Source organism: Mucor mucedo (assembly GCF_025094135.1).
Source record: "Mucor mucedo strain NRRL 3635 chromosome Unknown EV154scaffold_124, whole genome shotgun sequence".
Lineage (NCBI taxonomy): Eukaryota > Fungi > Mucoromycota > Mucoromycetes > Mucorales > Mucoraceae > Mucor > Mucor mucedo.
Window position 1 is genome coordinate 34,784 of NW_026252408.1, and position 19,517 is coordinate 54,300.

At 36.3% G+C, this 19,517-nt stretch overlaps 2 protein-coding genes across 2 annotated transcripts; one reads left to right on the forward strand and one right to left on the reverse strand.

Moving 5' to 3' along the window:
* Positions 1-1,735: 1,735 nt before the first annotated feature.
* On the forward strand, positions 1,736-4,887 carry EV154DRAFT_575558 (uncharacterized protein; the record flags this gene model as incomplete). The annotated part of the gene is made up of 11 exons (XM_051606456.1): positions 1,736-1,845; positions 2,017-2,050; positions 2,082-2,166; positions 2,239-2,261; positions 2,476-2,549; positions 2,811-3,020; positions 3,116-3,413; positions 3,460-3,536; positions 3,825-3,968; positions 4,114-4,288; positions 4,447-4,887. 11 exons carry the CDS (start codon positions 1,736-1,738, stop codon positions 4,885-4,887), a joined length of 1,671 nt encoding a protein of 556 aa, XP_051453089.1.
* A 9,784-nt stretch (positions 4,888-14,671) lies between these two features.
* EV154DRAFT_485839 (uncharacterized protein) lies at positions 14,672-16,445 on the reverse strand (the record flags this gene model as incomplete). The annotated part of the gene is made up of 5 exons (XM_051598782.1): positions 14,672-15,255; positions 15,448-15,510; positions 15,804-15,904; positions 15,952-16,071; positions 16,324-16,445. 5 exons carry the CDS (start codon positions 16,443-16,445, stop codon positions 14,672-14,674), a joined length of 990 nt encoding a protein of 329 aa, XP_051453090.1.
* Between the last annotated feature and the right edge of the window lie 3,072 nt (positions 16,446-19,517).

Genomic DNA, 19,517 nt, shown 5'->3' on the forward strand with positions numbered 1-19,517 from the left:
GTGAAGGGCAGCGAGTAAGCCCCCCTTGTAAAAAACTAAGAACAACAAACCACAGTCCCCTGCGGAGCTGGGTGTGTGGCTTAGCGACCTACTGATTTGAACTGATTAGTCTATTGTTCATTGGGATCCGAAAACCTGACATCGTTTAATACTAATTTAGTCGTGGATATACTACATGTACAGTCGTTTTTGTATATTTGAAATAAAATTCTCGTATCTTAAAGGTTTATCTGCCAACGTAGCACCGTTTAGTGCAGTTATATAGCCGTATAGCATGTTGCAGCGTCATATTCTTCATATAAGTAGAAACGAACGCGAGGAATCTGTTGAACTTTACGACCGCTATGTTTTCTGTAACTATAAGGGCATCCTCAATGACTGAAGAAAGTGTTAAATATCAATGCAGTAACATCTTACAGCTACTAAACGCAGTGTGAGCCTTCAAGCTTGAGCAGACAGTTTTGAATCTCAGGAAATAAATGAAGTAGATTTCGACCGACTTTTGTGGACTCACCGGTAAATTAATGCGTTAGAGTAGATTAATTTCGCAGCTAAAAGCAGTCTTATTGATTAATTTTTTAATGCAGTTCAGATATGTGTGGTGATAATTAGATGAGTGGTGACATTTTCATGACGTAAAGTAAGAAAAATAAACTATTTATTACTTTTTATGACAAATTCGTCATAGTTGATGACGTAAAATCTACGGAAGATAATTGTCGGCTGTCTTTTTTGTCTACCCATAATAATCATCCGTCTTTTTTCTCGACCGAGATTTATCGACCCTTCCTGAATTTTCGGCTATGAAAAAAATGCGGAAATTTTATCTTTAATGTTTGGGACCTCCTATGGGTGTGGTGACCTAGCAAGGCTATAGGCATATTAGAGCTAACAAAGGTTTATCCATGCTAATACCATTTGTGATATAAGCTTAACAATAAATGTCATAGTAAGAACTATAAGGGTATTACATCACAAGTCTTATTTATTCGTCTGAGAAATACTTCAAATTTAGTTTAAAGCAAAGAGAGTTAAGAAGACTTAACATTTATTAGAAAAAGACTAAATTAGTGACTATGTAATAATCATATACATTTTTGGTTAATCAATGATAACTTCAAGATAGCACTAGAGATATGAACACAGCAGACCGTCTTTTATATAAATACTCGTATATTTCATTTATTAATAAAGACATCTTAAAAACAGTCTCAAACTACTCCTATAGTCTTTTTATAATTTAACTTTACCTTAAAACACAATAAGGGGATTTCATTAATTATTTTTATTTTCTCAAGAATTGTTTTCTAATCCTAAGAAGGAAAATGTTGTTCAAAAAATTATCTTTGTCAAACATTGTAAAAATGTTATTGGATTTTTAAATTTATGAGAAAATCTCAAGAGAATGGGAAACAGTTTTCGAAACCCCCTGCTGTATTTTATGCGAAGTACCTGTTAGGTGCGTTTTAGAATGGCAATTTCGTATTCTAGAAACTTTTAAAAGGTTACTTATCACACACAGATCATTCCAATTTAGAAAAAACCGATTTCGCGTTTGTATTATTATTGCCTTTACTATATAAATATGAAAGTTTGATGTCGTAGTCCATTGGTATAACTTTGGAGAAGAAGGCGCAGCACCTGTGTACAATTTCTTCTGGAATGTTTTATTTGGGGAAGAAAATGTAGTGTACATAGACGCGCGCCAAATGTTTTTCGCAGATTTGTATTACTTATGATACACTCTGCACCATCCTTATTGTGTTTTTATTGTTTGTGCTTTACAGTTGAAGATAGCAAACACCTAAATTATACTTTCGTAGTTAGATATCTTAGGAGTACCACGTAGGTTTTACATACGTACGTGACAGACATATATGGAAACGAGTCAGAAATGATAAACCGCATATAAATGTTGATAGAACGTTCCAGAGGAAAGAAAATTAATTAATTTTTCATTTTCTGGCGGAAAGACAGATAATCAGTCAATAATATAGAATATATAAAATTTGATAGTTCGGATGTAGTAAGACTTTCTGATAAAGCACACGTAAAACATTGATTGGTTTCTCTGTGTGTAGCATTTTTCAGGTCTATACCGTTTTGGTTTGACTCAACAATTGGTAATAATCCCTTTGAACAAACGGACAAAACATAATACAGCAAGTAAACGTATTTTAAATAGATCAGAAAAAGGTTAAAGGATTTTTTATCACGATGCCAATAGTTAATTTATAGGAGAATACTCTAATGTGGTTGAGGTGAGACCCTATTTCTAAAAATAGATAGTATTAAGCTTAAATGTAAAATAAGATGACTTTTATTAATTCAATTATTTTATGACTTTTATAATGATATCTGTAAGCTAATTTATTTAGACTCCACTTATTCCTTAGTTTGATCATCGTATAAACTACATCCATAGTGACCACCTAAGTCTCTATGACAATACATTTGATGTAGTATAAACTTTAGGTTGAAGTCAAAAGTGTAGGTGCTAAAACTCCGTATCGTAAAAGTGACTTTCAAAATGGAATTTTTGCGACAAGGTAAAAAAAAGGTATGTGCCATCGATAAAAATGTATGTGAGAACATACAAAAAAATTATGTGAGAATGTGATAAAAACATTTTTTGTTACAATAAAAAAATCATTTATAAGTATTCTATTTTCCTCTTAAAAAAATGTTTACCTTTCTCTCCGGTAAGCTTATTTTCTAATATTTTCTTCTTCTATACCTTGTCAATTTTTATTTTGTCTAACCCTTCAAATCGTCTTAAATGATGTATAGTTTCTGCTTAATATGCCAAGCTTAACATGTAACATTCAAAGATCTACGCGGAACAATACCGACACTTATTACCCAACAGCAGAGGATACACAGTATTTTAACTTTTGTTCCGAAGACCGGGTTTTTGTTTTAAACAGGGATGAAATAATCGAACCGTATAGAATGGTGAAAGGTAATGCTGGATGGGGAACTCGTGCTCCTACCGAGGGTGACAGAAATCTTGAAGCACAGTAAACAGTTTCAGCCATTGCCGCATGGAAGTAAGTATTTATAAGAAACATATTGAGAACTTCAGGAATATAATCATATTTTTGCTGAAACGTAGCTGTATGTTTTGTGACATCAAGTTGTTTGATTACCGGGAGCCAAAAAGATACGACTTAAACGGTTGTACTCAACTCATGATGGTGTATCATCGGGAGGATCCTGATCAACTATATTATCAATGTGATGATAATTTTCAAGGCGATATCGAAGTCCCCAATAGAGGCCATTTTAATGTTATCAAGAGAAGTGTTGCCTTACACTTTTTCTGGTATAACCGTAAGGCCAATGCTAACCGAATCTTGAACACAGTTGTGGAGAAACTTTGTTTAACACAGAAAAAAATATATAAAAAACAGGTAAATAAGATTAATAGTGCTTGTAGGCTTTTATTCTTATTATTAGTTTTTAAAACTGAATGACCTTGTACATAATAGTAGAAGGCAGGGTATTTATAGTTACCGGGATCTGCAGTTTAAACGGTTATCTAATATTTAGTGAAGGTACCATTTGGTGGTATAATACATGTCCGATAAAGCCTTAAATTTAAGCAGTCATTGCCTTTATGATTGGATTGATTCGTAAACAATGAGCTAGTCTTATTGTTCTGTCAAAATTGAGAGGACGATGGTTCTAAGAAATCTTAAGTCAAACTGAGTTTTTATACCTGATGTTCTTTTCGTTTGTGATATTGTATTTGGTATATGAGTCGATCATGTGGGATCGACGATTTATTTATTTTATTTTATTATATATAAGTGCGATTTTAGTATAACAGTGATGAAGTATATTAGAGGAAACTCAATTGGCAAGATCAACAAGTCCATCCGAATCAGTCCCGACGCAGCCAGACAAGTATTGAAGGACATTCAAATGATAATGCTCAGTGACTATCGTAGATATGCAAGGGCTTGGTGCCAATCCTAGATGTCACCATATTCAAATTGATGAATCGAAATTTCGAAAGAGGAAGAATCATCGTGGTCGACGCGTCGAAGGTTTGTAGTTACTGTAGTTCATTAAAACTAGTAGATTATTAACTCAATCAATATGAATCAGGGTTTTCGGAATGGTAGAAGCTCTTGTAACTGGGGACACTCCTCTAGACTACCGCTATACGGACAATCGACTTGGTATTGATGAATTGCGTGCTCATTTCGTTGCTGGAAGAAGCATTTTTTTGCTGTACCTAACCGGTCAGGTGCTACCTTATTGCCTCTCTTGTTCCGCTACTGTAAGGCAGGCTCAATTGTTCGTTCCGATGGATGGAGAGGATACGAGGGTCTCCACAATCAAGATACTGCTGCCGGAGCCGACTTTCAAGCCAATGGTCTGCATTTTTATGCTCATTAAGTTGTAAATCACAGCGAAGGTTTTGCGACGGTCGATCAGATGGAATCAAACCCCCATGTTTCTGGTACACTTCTTTCTGGAATGATTCATACCAACATTATTGAATCTCTCTGGCGTGATTTAAAGGTGTTTATCAAGCCTCGAAACCGAAACTCCAGAGATTGCGCTGGTAAGCTTTTAGAATACCTTTGGCGTCATGAGAATAAGGATGATCTTATGCATGCAATGTGGCGAATCATGAAGGAGATTCAGCTTGCTTCTTCCACAGCTTTCGAGGTAACAGAAGAAGACCCCGCTGGTGATATCGAGCCTGATTTTTTTACTGCCGCTGCTAATGGTGAATCCGACGCTAAAACCGAAAGAAGAAGAACGAGCGAGGCTCGAATGTTTGATGCATGCGCTGCTCGTAAATACATAACAGAACAATCAGCCGAAGAGATAGAAAACAATTCTGACGTGGATACTTCTAGAAGACAATAATACCTTTCACCTACAAGTAGGAATAAGACAAAAAAAATTTATGGAGACTTTTTTTGGCATTCGCTTTTTTTTTACTTCATTTTATTCAATCTTATATAACTCTTAAACTCATTAAAGTATACTTTAACATATTCACTTTACAAATGTACCATATTAGACATTTAATTCTATAGAACAACTGCATGTTGTTTCTTTTACACTATTCAGAAACTGCTGAATATGTTTTCCACCTAATAGATTACCGAAACATTTTACAAACAATTAATTCATTTATTGCTTTAAGTTTCCTAGATGTGAACTTGATTGTACCCTTTTTTGTCATATCTCATTAACATTTATGAAACTGACATGTACTAAATTAATTACAATATACAACTTTAACAACAAAAAATGCAAAGAAACCTGTTTCAGTTAATAGTTCTAATTGTCTTCTCAAAAGTTCGTGATTACAAGATTTTCTTATCCGTAAATCTATTTATACAGTGATCATACATCCATTACGATTTAAAAAAGTATAATTTTACAGAACGAAACACAGAAACGAAACATTGCGGAGATAACGTCCTGTTTGACGAAGTAGTTGCTACTTGTCATTTCTACGAACTTACATAAACAATTCTTCGATCTTCCCATAAGCAATAACTGTTTCTGTTTCTTTGGAAGCAAAAAACTTTGACTTTTGTTATAACTGTAGATCTTTTCTTTGTAATTACTGTCTTGTTTAAGTGAAAAAAATAACGTGAAATAAATATAAACAATAAGATAAACGTTTCTAAAAGCGAGTTGTTTTATAAGAAGAGCTTTCGTACAATTATGGTAGTTATATATATTTAATATGAAACGACGCTTATATGACTAGGCCTCAATTAGCTTATAGTAAAAATAAACTAAAAATTTTATAAAACAACTTTATGGTCTTTCTATAACAAAAGGACCAAAAAGTCGAAAAAAATAAAGACATCAGAGGTCAAGAAGGACTAACAGAACATGAAAAAATATTGTAGAGTGCATCTTCGCTGTAATGTGCCAAAACGTAATCTGTGACATTTTTTAGCATTCATCCCCGACTAGTACAAGTAATATAAAAGGAAATTTATTCATAGCCAGATTTTGTTAATGTGGGAAGGATTTTTTTTTTTTTTTTATGAACAAAATTTTTAGAAAGGTACAAAAATAAACCAAACTTCTAAATTCACATTTCTATTTGTCCTTTTTAAAGCTCCCGTGAAGTAATACGCTCAAAAACAGTAACCCTTTTGATGCGTTTGTAATTTTAAAGAACGTTCCATCTAATTAATAATATTAAAAAAATAGAAATCGTAAAAAACAGTCACAAGGCGAGCTAACTTTCAGTCACAAAAGTTACAAAAGTTAAGATTTTAAAGGGGGGTGCGGGGGTTTCCCCCGCAAGAGGGGAGGGGGGTTTGGGGGGAGGGGGAACCCCTCCCCCCAAGAACACGGCCCATAGGATTAAGCATGAAAGAGCTAATATCTTAAAAAACAGTGTGCTTTTTTTTTTTTTTTAACAGTGTAACTTTTAAGCAGTGATAAAAAACAATTGGGGGTGCGGGGGTTTCCCCCGCAAGAGGGGAGGGGGGTTTGGGGGGAGGGGGTACCCCTCCACCCAAGAACACGGCCCATAGTATTAAGCATGAAAGAGCTGATATCTTAAAAAACAGTATTTTTTTTTTTTTTTAAACAGCGTAATTTTTAAGCAGTGAAAAAAAATTGGGGGTGCGGGGGTTTCCCCCGCAAGAGGGGAGGGGGGTTTGGGGGGAGGGGGAACCCCTCCACCCAAGAACACGGCCCATAGTATTAACGTTGTTCCTTTATTTTTTTAAACATGTCAAATAATAGTGTATACTGTGCGTCGTGTGGTGAGGAAGGTCATCGTCGTAGATCCCACCGAGATTGTCGCTTAAATCCAGTAAACCAAACAACGAATGTAAGCATTTCTTTTGGGAATCTTTTTTTTTATTTGGAAAGACTCATTTTTTTTTTTTTTTAGGTGTCATCGTCTGTCAATAACAACGTCAATTCAGAAGATAACCATACTCCAGTTACTGAGGTACAGATAATAAGAAATATTTTTCTAAGCTTTTAAACTGACGTTGCCTAAAATAGGACATGGAGGTTGACGATCATGAAGTAATTCTACATCAAGATCATGTCCAAGAAAACACTGTTCGCTGCTCAAGCTGTCAACAACTTGGACATTCCAGAAGGACAAGCAGTCTGTGTCCCATGAACAGTAACCGTGCAACCTCCAGCTTGAATCAAGCTAAGCAAACAGAAAATCTTCCAGAGCGTCATTTTTTGGGAGGAATGTCGACCATGTGCTCTGATTGCAATGCACTCATGTGGGTTCAGGAACGATCGGAAGGCGGTGTTAGCACTGCCAGGTTTCAACTTTGCTGTGGATTGGGTAGATATGTTGTAGAGTCATTTCAACCAACTCCCGGACTCATTTCGAATTTGTTACGAAATAATGATCAAAGAAGCAAAGAGTTCAAAAGTCACATACGCTCATACAACAATGCTCTGAGTTTTGTTTCAATGGGTGTAAATTTAGACAGTTCAGTTCAAAACTCCCGTGGTGGTGCCTACGCTTTTCGAATTCATGGTAGTATTTACCACCGTATCGGGTCGTTGCTTCCATCTGAAAATGCAGCCCCGTCATTCGCTCAAATTTACGTCTACGATGCCGAAAATGAAATTAATAACAGGCACCGTGTCGCAAGCCATGTGGATATCAACACTTTGGCCGACTTACAAACCTTGATGCACGATATTAATCCCATTGTCAGAGATTTTAAAACGATGAATCAGTATCTAATTGAAAATCCTGATCAAGTTGCAGATGTAACAATGGTATTTAGAGCTGAGGGATTACCGGACCCAAGACGATACAACTCCCCAACTACATCAACTGAAGTTGGTATTTTAATATTGGGTAGTGATAGTAGACAGGAAGGGGATGAGGTTAAAATTCGTGATATCGTTATAAGATCCCAAAACGAGGGTCAACTGAAACGAATTAATGAGTTAAATCAAACATATGATCCAATGTCTTATTCCTTGATATTTCCTACCGGTCAACCTGGATGGCATTCATTATGCTCATCCGAAAGAGGTTATAAGGTTACAGCCATGCAATTTTATAGTTTTCACCTCATGTTTAGAAATAGTGGACATGATCTTCATCTTTTCGGAAAACTTTTCCATCAATACATTGTTGATATGTATGCTAAAATTGAACAATTTCGTCTAAACTACATAAGACATAATCAATCAAGTTTACGTACTGAACTCTACCGTGGATTACAAGACGCTGTTGCACACGACGATAATGATACAAGCTCTCTTGGGCGCAAAGTAATTCTTCCAAGCTCATTCATTGGTGGTCCCAGACATATGTCCCAACTTTATCAAGATGCCATTAGCATTGTCAGACGTTTTGGAAAACCCGATTTTTTTATTACGTTTACATGCAACCCAACATGGCCCGAAATTAAAAATGAACTGCTTTTTGGCCAAACTGCGGCTGATAGACCTGATCTTTGTGCAAGAGTTTTCCGCTTGAAATACAAAAGTCTTTTAAATGATATCACCAAAGACCATGTTCTTGGTGTTGTTGTTGGATATGTTGGCGTAATAGAGTTCCAAAAAAGAGGTTTGCCTCACGCTCATATGCTTTTCATTGTCAGACCTGAAGATAAACCAAGAACTACACAAGATTTTGACAAAATCATTTCCGCTGAAATCCCTGACCAAGAGTTATTTCCTTTGGCATACGAAACTGTTACCAAAAATATGATGCATGGTCCATGTGGCGCACTTAACCCTAGAGCTGTTTGCATGAAAGAAGGAAAGTGTTCAAAAGGTTATCCCAAAACATTTACACCTATCACTACCACCGCAGAATCAGGTTATCCAATATACAGAAGGAGAAGAGATGGTAGAAACGTTACCAAACGAGGTGGTATTGTTTTGGATAATGTTTGGGTCGTTCCGCATAATGTTTATTTTTGTACGAAATACGATGCACACATTAATGTCGAAATTTGTAATAATGTATCCGCTGTCAAGTATCTTTACAAGTATGTTTACAAAGGCCACGATCGTGCAAGTGTTCAAATTAGCAATAGCGCTCAACAAAACAATTTGGTAACTCATGATGAGATTAATCATTTTGTGGACGCACGATATGTTTCTGCACCGGAAGCCGCTTGGAGAATATTTAGCTTTTCGTTGCATAAAGAGTTTCCCTCTCATCAACGGTTAAGTATTCATCTTCCTGGACAGGAAATGGTGTATTTTACAGAGGGTGCAGTCTTAAATGATGTCCTTGCTAATTCCGCGAACAAAGAAACCACCCTTACCGCTTGGTTTACCTTAAATCGAACAGACTTAGAGGCAAATCAATATTTGTACCATGAAATTCCAGAATATTATACATGGCAAAAACGTGAAACGTTTTGGAGGAAAAGACAGAGAGGTCTCCGCCAAACAATAGGTCGCATCTATTCTGTTTCTCCTAAAGAATCTGAAAAGTACTATCTGCGCCTGTTGTTAAATTACGTTCGTGGTGCTAAGAGTTTTGAAGATGTACGCACTGTTGATGGTGTTCTCTATGAAACATACCAAGCTACCGCCCGTGCAAAGGGTTTACTTGCCGACGATGAACAGTGGGATACGTGTCTTTTGGAAAGTGATACATTCCAATCACCTTTAATGTTACGAAGATTGTTTGCCACGATTTTGGTTTTTTGTGAACCGTCCTGTCCTTTTCAACTGTGGATTAAACACAAAGAAAACCTTTCTGATGATTATCTTTTTGCCCAGAAAAGACTTCTACCCGAAGGTATTTCTGTTTTAACTGAAACCATGAAGGAGACAGCTTATGGTAATTGCCTCTTGGACCTAAATGATATGTTAGATGCTCATAATATAACAATATCTGATTTTGCTGGCTTTAATTTACCTTCAATCGATACCCGAAATGGTAGCCATGACCAAGAATTTCCTGGAATGAGTAGACTTGAGCGTGAGCAGCGTGAATTGTGTCTTGAAGCCGAACGTTCAATGATCGATCCTGCTGAACTACCGTTTAATGCTGATCAACGTACTGTTTTTGAAACTGTAATGAACTTGGTCGACAGTGAAAAAATTCACACTCACACCCGTTTTCACTTAAAAGATAATCTTTGTTTTTTGGATGGTCCTGGTGGCACGGGTAAGACGTTTATTTTTAACGCTTTACTGCAAGCTGTACGAAGAACAAACCGAATCGCTCTTTCCGTGGCTGTTAGTGGAACCGCATCTCTTCTTTTAAAGGGTGGCCGCACTGCTCACTCCAGATTTGGTATTCCTTTAAACTGTGATCAAGCCTCAATGTGTTTTCTAAAACCAAGAAGTCAGAATGCATCGTTGATCGCGTCATCCACAATAATAGTTTGGGACGAAGCTTCTATGATTAGTCGAGATGTTTTGGAAACAGTCGATAGAAGTTTTAGAGATATCATGAAGCACCAAGATATGCGACTTGGCCGAGTTCCTTTTGGTGGAAAATTAATTGTTTTTGGTGGCGATTTTCGTCAAGTTTTACCGGTTGTTCCTAAGGGTACTAAAGACGACATCATCCAATCCTGTATGATCACTTCCCATCTTTGGAGTCATATAAAGCAGTTGAGATTAACAACAAACATGCGAGTACAACAGGCTCAATTGGTGAATAATCTGGAGTCGGCACGAGAGTTAGAAGAATTTTCGACACTACTTTTGAGTATCGGAAAAGGATTATACCCTGTACATCCAGACACTACCAATTCAATTCGTTTGCCTGATCAAATGGTCCTGCCGGGAAACAGTATCAGCACTCTCTGTCAACATGTTTATAACGATTTCCAGAATGATGCAGATATTTCCTCCCTCAATTTGATGTCAAAAGCGATTCTTACTCCAACCAATGCATTTGTATCAGATGTTAACGATTACATTTTGGATAAATTTCCAGGAGAGTTTAGAGAGTTTCTGAGTACCGATACTGCCCTTTCTGACAACGATGCTTTGACTTTACCACCAGAATTTATGAATTCTTTAGAATGTGGTAGTCTTCCCCCTCATAAGTTGAAGCTGAAAGTAGGCTCTCCAATTATGATGCTTCGTAACTTGGCTCCTGCGCAAGGTGTGTGTAACGGAACAAGACTAATTTGTAGGGCCTTTCTTTTGCATACAATTCAGGCTGAAGTAGCAACTGGACCGTATGAGGGTAACATTATCCTTATTCCCCGAATTACGTTGTGTTCTACGGTGCAGCAGGTAGGTGTTGAATTTAAGAGATGTCAATTCCCCATCAGACCAGCATTTGCCATGACAATCAACAAGTCCCAAGGCCAAACTTTAGATTCTGTGGGTTTATACCTTCCAACACCTGTTTTTTCTCACGGGCAACTTTACGTGGCTTTATCTCGAGTTAAAAGACCAAACGATATAAAAGTTTTAATTCCTCCCGAAACATCAACTATAGAAGGTGAGGAAGGAACCTACACATCCAATGTGGTTTACTCAGAAATCTTTCAAAATTAATATATTTTATTCGCTCTCATGCACATTTTTTTTCATTTAAATAAATTTTTATTCCTTATTCGTTTTTAACAGGCCTGCGGCAGCACGAGGTTTTTTCAAAGCGCAGCGTACCGAACCATAGTGAAGGTCAAAAATTTACCGGAGCGCAGCGAAGGTCAAAATTTTTACCGCAACGGAGGTTCGGTTTGAAAAAACCTCGTATTACTGAAGTAAACAAAGTTTTCATGTTGTAGACGTTCTTACTTAATGTATATCTACGATTTCATACATCTTTTTTGTGTTTTACACTTCACCATATTTGATCTCAGTTTAGATTTAACAGGCTATAGTACTGAGTACTTTATCTAATGAATATGACCTTTCAAATACATAAATTAAATAAACAACTAGTTGGATCTATTTTCAAAATACTGCAAATTATATCTTTTAAATATGAAGCGTTTCTACTTAGTACATAAAGTTCATTTTATCCTTTTTGTGCCTTACAAGGTCAATCATATTTGATCTCAGACTATGATTTAACGGGTTGTGGCACTTAGTACTTTATCTAACGAATACGACCCTTCAAATACATAAATTAAAATAAACAACTAGTTGGATCTATTTTCAAAATACTCTAAATTATATCTTTTAAATATGAAGCGTTTCTACTTAGTACATAAAGTTTGTTTTATCCTTTTTGTGCCTTACAGGGTTGATCATATTTAATCTCAGACTATGATTTAACGGGTTGTGGCACTGAGTACTTTATCCAACAAATACGATCCTTCAAATACATAAATTATTTATACAACTAGTTGGATCTATTTCCAAAATACTCTAAATTATATCTTCTAAATATAAAGCGTTTCTACTTAGTACATAAAGTTTGGTTTATCATTTTTGTTGTCTCACAGGGCTGACGATAAATGTCCTAAGACTTTGATTTAATAGGCTGCAATACTACGCATGCGGGTACTCAAATTGAGATTACAGGCAGTAAACATTTCATGGTCCGAAAGCGGGAAATAATATAAGCGGGACAATACTATTGGTCAGAAAAGAAAAATTTAAAATTTTGAACCTGCTTGTGACAAATATTTCCCCCCACAACTAAAATCGAGTTGTAAAAATCCCGGACCCACTTTTTTTTTAAAATAAAAAGTTCATATTCTCATTTTAATCATGATTAAAATGATATACATATGTCCAAAAATATTGGACCTTAATTATGAGGAAAGTGAGGTGGTCCAATTTTAACGTTTCTCTCTGCTTAAATTTTTTTTTTTTGGCACATTGAAGTCCAGATGCACTCTAGTTGGATCATTGTCGGTAGCTGGTTTCTTCCATAGACCACTATGCAATGATTCTTGCAACAACGTGGTTGCTGATTGGGTAGAAGTTAATAGACTATGCTGTTCCCTTCAGATTCATAGATGATAGGTACCCATCTACCAAGTTTTGCAATCATGAGCTTATCAGTTTGTTCTTGAGTATCAGCTGTAACAGAATCACTTGAAGCAAGGATAGTTTGTGAATAAGATAGCAGCCTACGTTTCTTATTATTTCTAGGAGATTCCTTAATAATTAGTTCCTTAGGTGGAATATGACGGACACTATCGCGTGGCGATATGTTTTCTGTCGTAGTGTTCCAAATGAAGATCGAAACTCTCGAGAGAGCTTCGATCGTGTTCCAGTCGAAGCTCGCTCGGATGCGTTTTCTGCAGCTTGAGCTCGCTCGAAGTTTCTTAAGCTGGGCTCGGTTGCAAATACGATAGCTCGAACTCGCTCGCCCTTTTTATTACACAAAGTGCACGTCCAAGTGATGTTAATTACAGAAAGTTATGATAATAAAATTGTTATTTATTGAAAAAGAAGTCGGAAAAAGAAAAAGAAAACTATTTTTTTCACCAGCCTTAACGCCGAATTCGGATACTTAAATCAAAATATTACTGCATGTATAATTATAATACATTTGGATTTTTGAACATGAAAGCTTAAACTAATTCAGCCACGTCATGTTACTGTGGTTGCTGTAAAAATTTGGCATAGTGTGCAACACTGTATCATTTTCTATGGTAAATGTGTTTGTTAGTTGTACAATTAAATAAAAGTCCAGAGCATTTTAGTCGGAATTATTAGAGCATAAATAAAAAAAATGGTAAAGGGAAGAAAAGATTAAAATCAAGGGGAAATGCCATCTGTAGTCTTTCAAGGACCTTAACTTTAAAGTGACTACTATCGACAATTTAGCCGAGCGAGCATCGATCGAAGCTCGCTCGAACCCAAAAAAAGTGGCGCAAGCTCGAGTACAAAAACTCGGTTCGAGCTTCGTTCGAACTGGCGCAAGATCGGTGCAAGCTCGAAAAGTTCGAACACTAGTCTGGTCAGCATTGAAAAAGATAATTACAGTAGAAAGTTCTGGTAGTGAGAAAACAAACGTATTTACACATGTAAATTAATAAAATTATGCTGGTTTTTGATAGCCCTGACAATAATTAGTACAGGTAGCAATTTCATGATTTTTATCGTGTTTGTTTAAGACAATTACTAAGAGCTAATCCATTTACCAACTAATTTATTATTTTAATACACAGCAGATAACGGAAACTTTTAAAATTGTTTTCTATCATTGATGTCAGATATTTTTTTGGTCGTTTAACACAATTTTAACATATTTTCGTTTCTTGTTTGTCTATTTTAGACGTTTGATAGTGCTCGTAATTAAAGAACACGCTCAGACTAGTAGTACCATTTGAAGCAGTCATGTACTTTCTTTGTGATTTGTTGTTGGTTGTTTGGAAATTAAACTAGAACTCCACCACAAGTTATGGTATATCCTTAGCTATAAGTCCGGACTTATTGCCGGTTACATAAACAATACTTCATTTAAAACGCTAACCACCTGGCACATCCAATAAAATTTATTTAAGATTCGCAACGAGCTTATTGTGCTCTTAATCAATGCTTTAAAACGGGATGTATTTCCTTACAATTTTCGACTTAAAAGAACTATTTTTTCTAAATAAATCAAATTAGGGTAAATTTCTTTGTGGTCCAAAAATTTCCGATACGTTTTTTTCGTTACTTTAGTGCAATATCTGTGATTATTGGGTCTAAATATTTTAAAGTCTATTAGGTATTTATGAAAAGTGGTGGAAATATTTAGTTTTTATAAAAAAGTATAAAAAATAGCTGGCAACAGTGTTCTAATAATTTATCGACGATTGACATGACTGTTTCTACCACGCGCACGAGTTGTAGTCTTTAAACTGCGAGGACAACCTCTTCGACGACAACTACCACGAGTACGAGTGCGGCGAACAATGGGACTTGGTACAGGTGAATTTGAAGGTGAATACAAAATAGGTGCATCCACTGCAGCTGCTTCATTTGCTGAAAGAGATGGTGAGTGTAATCCATGCAATAATTCTGGGCTCAATGAACCATCAACAATGTTGGGTGACGACATATTGTCGACCACGACTGGGGATGGTGATCTCCAATTAGAATTAACAAATGATTCTACATGAACTTCTTCGTTTATTGCTTCGTAATCATTATCACTATTCATCAACGAATCTTCGTCATAGCTCACGTCGACTTCACCAAGAAGAGTGCGCCCACGATTTACTTTTGCCAAATGGTTTGCTTCCTCTACCTGGATGTTTTTAGCACGTCTGTTAAATTTAGCTAAGTACCAAGCTTCACGAATCGCTGCTCTTGTGCGTATTAACTCTTGATCTCCAGGTGGGTTTCCATCTGTACCACGAGTAAAAATAGACGGCTCATGGACCTCGGCTTGTAATTATTTTGATAGTGTTGCAAGATTCATTGGTATCTCGCGCAAACACCGCTCCAAACCACCCATGACATCGGTCTTATTTTTTTGACGACAGAAAAATTCCATTAACTTTGTGGAATTGCAGTACTGGCTTTAAATTTTGGCCTTCAAGTCCTTCCGACAGCCTTCAGTAAAATCGGTATTGATACCCTCTCGTACATTGTTTCCTAGATTCTGATCATATGCGACGTGACCAATCGAGTGATTTACAACTTGATGTTAACCGAACAAATTGTCACCCGTAGCATATTGTTCTTCGTTAACATACGTATCGTTTTCTTAAGCATTTGGAATATCGTGACGATGCAAGCTACTATACCAGGCCCAGACATAGGAACAAATCACAGATCCACGACGACAATACTTATACAAAATAGGCAGTAAGGTGTACTGCGTTCTATTGGGCACCCTGAAAAATAGGCATCCGCCTCTTTGTACTTATTAGGCTTTGAACTCAAAATAGCATCGGCTATAACAAAAACCCAGCAGCCATTGACGCATTTACCTCCATTATACTTGCGTTTTCCAAACTTGATTCCATCAATTTGAACATAAAGGCAGTTAGGGTAATAATCAAGGAAAGGGTGTGTTGACCGCTCTCGTGTTCTTGCAAGACATGTCTACGGTAATCACTTCACATCAGGACAGCATACTCTCTTGGAATACTTGTGAGCACACCTTGCAAAAATGCTCGAGTAAAAAGAAAATCGATATGCACTGGAGCACGGAAGTAATCACAAATGCCACCTAACTGAATATGCAGCTGTACGTTTCTACAGTGAAAAATAAGACCCATGGACGCATGTTGTCTTGTAGTAATTGTCCACAACTGAAAGGAGAGAATAGAAGTATAATTGGTTCTTGGCGTCATATGGAATGAAAGGAATCATATCCTTGTCGCATAACGGATAATATTCGCTCCTCATTTCATAGTTAAACCTACCGATCTGTCATTAATATCTAGATAGTTTGGTAAACGTATTAGCTGATTTTATTTATAAAACTTTTTTATGTTAAATACTCACTGTATGGCATTCTCGTTATTCCATTCTGCTACGACTTGCAAATTTGTTTCGTCTACATGTTTGAACTCTGGAACGGGAGGTTCTTCTGGCAACACGCGGCAGCATTTCATCATTATCAACATTGTTAGAACGAGTATTTATTGTTGGAAAGAGCAACGAATAATACTTTGCTGGGTGTAAAACGTTTTTGATGCGAGTTGCTCAGATTAATTATGTATGTCGAAGAATTGCTGTAAAAGGTTTAAAATAAATGCAATTTTGCAGATTCAGAAGTCGTACAGGTTCGGTTAAAAAAGAATAAAGGTGGGGAAATTGGAGCGAAGGATATACCATAACCTGTGGCGGAGTAACCTTTGAGGACTGGGGTCCGTTATGATTCAAGATTTGATACTATAGCGAACTCTGATCCGTTATCCGTCAAGATCCAATACTTTAGGTTTCTCTGGTTTTGTTTAACTGATTCTGATACTATATTACAAAAATCTAGAGATGTTGGTGGAATAGTTTAAGCGTTGTAAACCTGTTAGCAGATTATTGACGTTCCTTTCACATTTAAAGAAACTCAAACATCATAGCTGACCATTCTTAAACGTGCGCTTGATGATCAAAACCTATATACAGCGCCCGCTGAAACTATTTGAACAATTTGACTTTTTAATATTTTAAAATGACATCCCATCCAGATATTATTGTAACACATTTCGATAGAATTTTATTTTTTCAGTTTTTTGTTATCACTAAGATTGTAACCGGGATAATTACCTTTTGTAAGTACCTGTAAGTTGCTTTCACTTTGATGACATCTTAAAATATTTTATTTCAAACATGCCTTACAATTCTGAATATTGCCCGTTCTACTATTTTCTTCTCTTTTTATCTCTCTCTATAAGAAACATAATAATCACCATTTATTTCACTGTTCTTCCAAGGAATTATTCATCTGTGTATCTTCTCGGCCTGACCGGTCCTGGCAGTAATAATACTTATCTAACATATGATGATAGACTAGATTACGACGAAGATAAATACACCGATATCCTTAACCGTGGGTGGAATGCGATATGCCAGCTTTGAATATATTCGGGAATTCATAGTGCTCTTCCTACCAGCACACACACACACACACACGCCTCGTCTGCGAACAAATGTCTAGCCCCTTCTACAGTTACAAAAAAACATTTAAACAAAACCATTTTGTTTTCGTTGCTTTGAGCTTAACAAACTCAAAGTTTCCAAACATTACTTTAATCACGTTTTCAGGGTAATGTTACAATTGAAATATAATATAAAAAACTATCAAGTTGAGCAAAAAAATCACTTTAATGCCGCAAAAGTCTCTTGTTTTCAATGTCTAAAAACAGAACGATATATTATAAGTAACGTTTATACCGCCATTGACTTTTGTGTAATTATACAATATACTGATAATTTGACTTCATTAAGAATACAATTTAGATCTAAAAATAATTCTAACTCCTTTCGACAGCGTACGTGGACCTTGAGATAACTTAAGTTGAAAACTGCGCTGGGATGGTTTCCAATTGGCAACGTCTAGATTCAACATTCTTGGTCATCAGCATGTAATTTCCGCTGACATGATACATCTGGCCGTCGCTGCACACTGTGTACGTCGGAATGAAACAAGTGTTGTTTACATTTTGCGATTGTCCAGGTTCTTCATATCTGATTGGACATGAAGAAAGGCCTTACGTGCACCCTTAGAAACATTTCGATTGGAACTTTTCAACACATTCTCCAACATTATTGCGTTCTATTTTTCTATTTTGATTAATCTACGTCAACGACTAACTCAATGCATAGCTTTTTTGTTTACCTTTGGAGCTGCGGGTACCCGGAAGTATTTTTCATACCAGTTTTAAGTACATATTATCCCTTATGTGTTTCTTAAAAATCATGTTTTGAGAGTTGCTAAAATCTTGGATTTCCTATCTCGCCAAATGCTTATCAGTTAAGCTGTTGCCTTCAGTCAACACATGTTTAATGCCCCATTTAGAATAACGCCAGCTTCATTAAGGCCCCTCACAAGCACACAAAAAAAAATTTAATGGTCCAAATATAGGACTTTTTTTTCGTTGTCCGGTTTTTGGCGTATTAGACGGAGTTGACGAGTCTAGTAGCCTAAGAAATGGAGGAAAAAAAAAAGTAAATAAACATTTCGATTACCATATTTAGACACGAATATAATCTGTCCTGGAAACTACCGTTATAAAAAACATACCAAAAAATGCCAAAAGACAAAATAAAAAAGAAAGATAAGGGAAAGAAAAAGGATCTGGGAAGTAATTTGAATATAGAAGGGATTCATGTTAATCACGAAAACATTTTCTTCAGATTAAAGAGACCTGTCATCAGTAACGAAAGTGGAGAATCTTCAAAGGGCCCCGAGCTTTTTAATAATAATATTGTTTCAGAGAGAGCAATTGATAAATCTACAACTTCAAATGAGTCTGGCGAACTTCTTATAAGATTGTCAAAGAATGTGTTTGACATCATTGCCGAAAACAACGGAAAAAGACCACGCTCAAGGGTGACTGATTCGGAATCTGATGTCGAAAATGAAGAAAGTTCGCAGAGAATGTCGGCCGTCATTGGGCTTGGATCAGAAACCGAAGCTACTACAGATTCTAGAAAAGAAGGCAGGAGAGAATATCAGCAAAATTATCAGCGCTAATATCGTGAACGAACATCCAACAGAGAATATCAAAGTCAGTACCACCAACAGAATAGACATGCATATGACCGAGATTATCAAACGAATCACCGCCAAGACAACCCCAGAGAGTATAGTCAATAAGATCGAGACAACCAACGGCGTTATCGTGCGGAAAATCAAGAACACCAGCAGCAATATCAGCGACAATATCCTCAAGAGAACTAAGAAGATCAACAAAAGTATCAACGACAATACCGTCAGGAGAAGAGGGATCATAATGTAATACTAAAAGAATATATCTCGTCCAATAATTAATGTACATTTGTTAACTAGGATTTATCATGGGAGGAGACTAGATTAAAATATGAGAAGAGTATCAAAGAAGGACCTACCGAAGTCTGTATGTGTTGTAGTGGTTTATACTTTAAGAAGACTGTTTCTCTTGTCGATCGTCATACGATGACATCAAAATGGAAGTGCGATGAAGATACTATTGAAGCGGCATTCCGGGCTATCGATA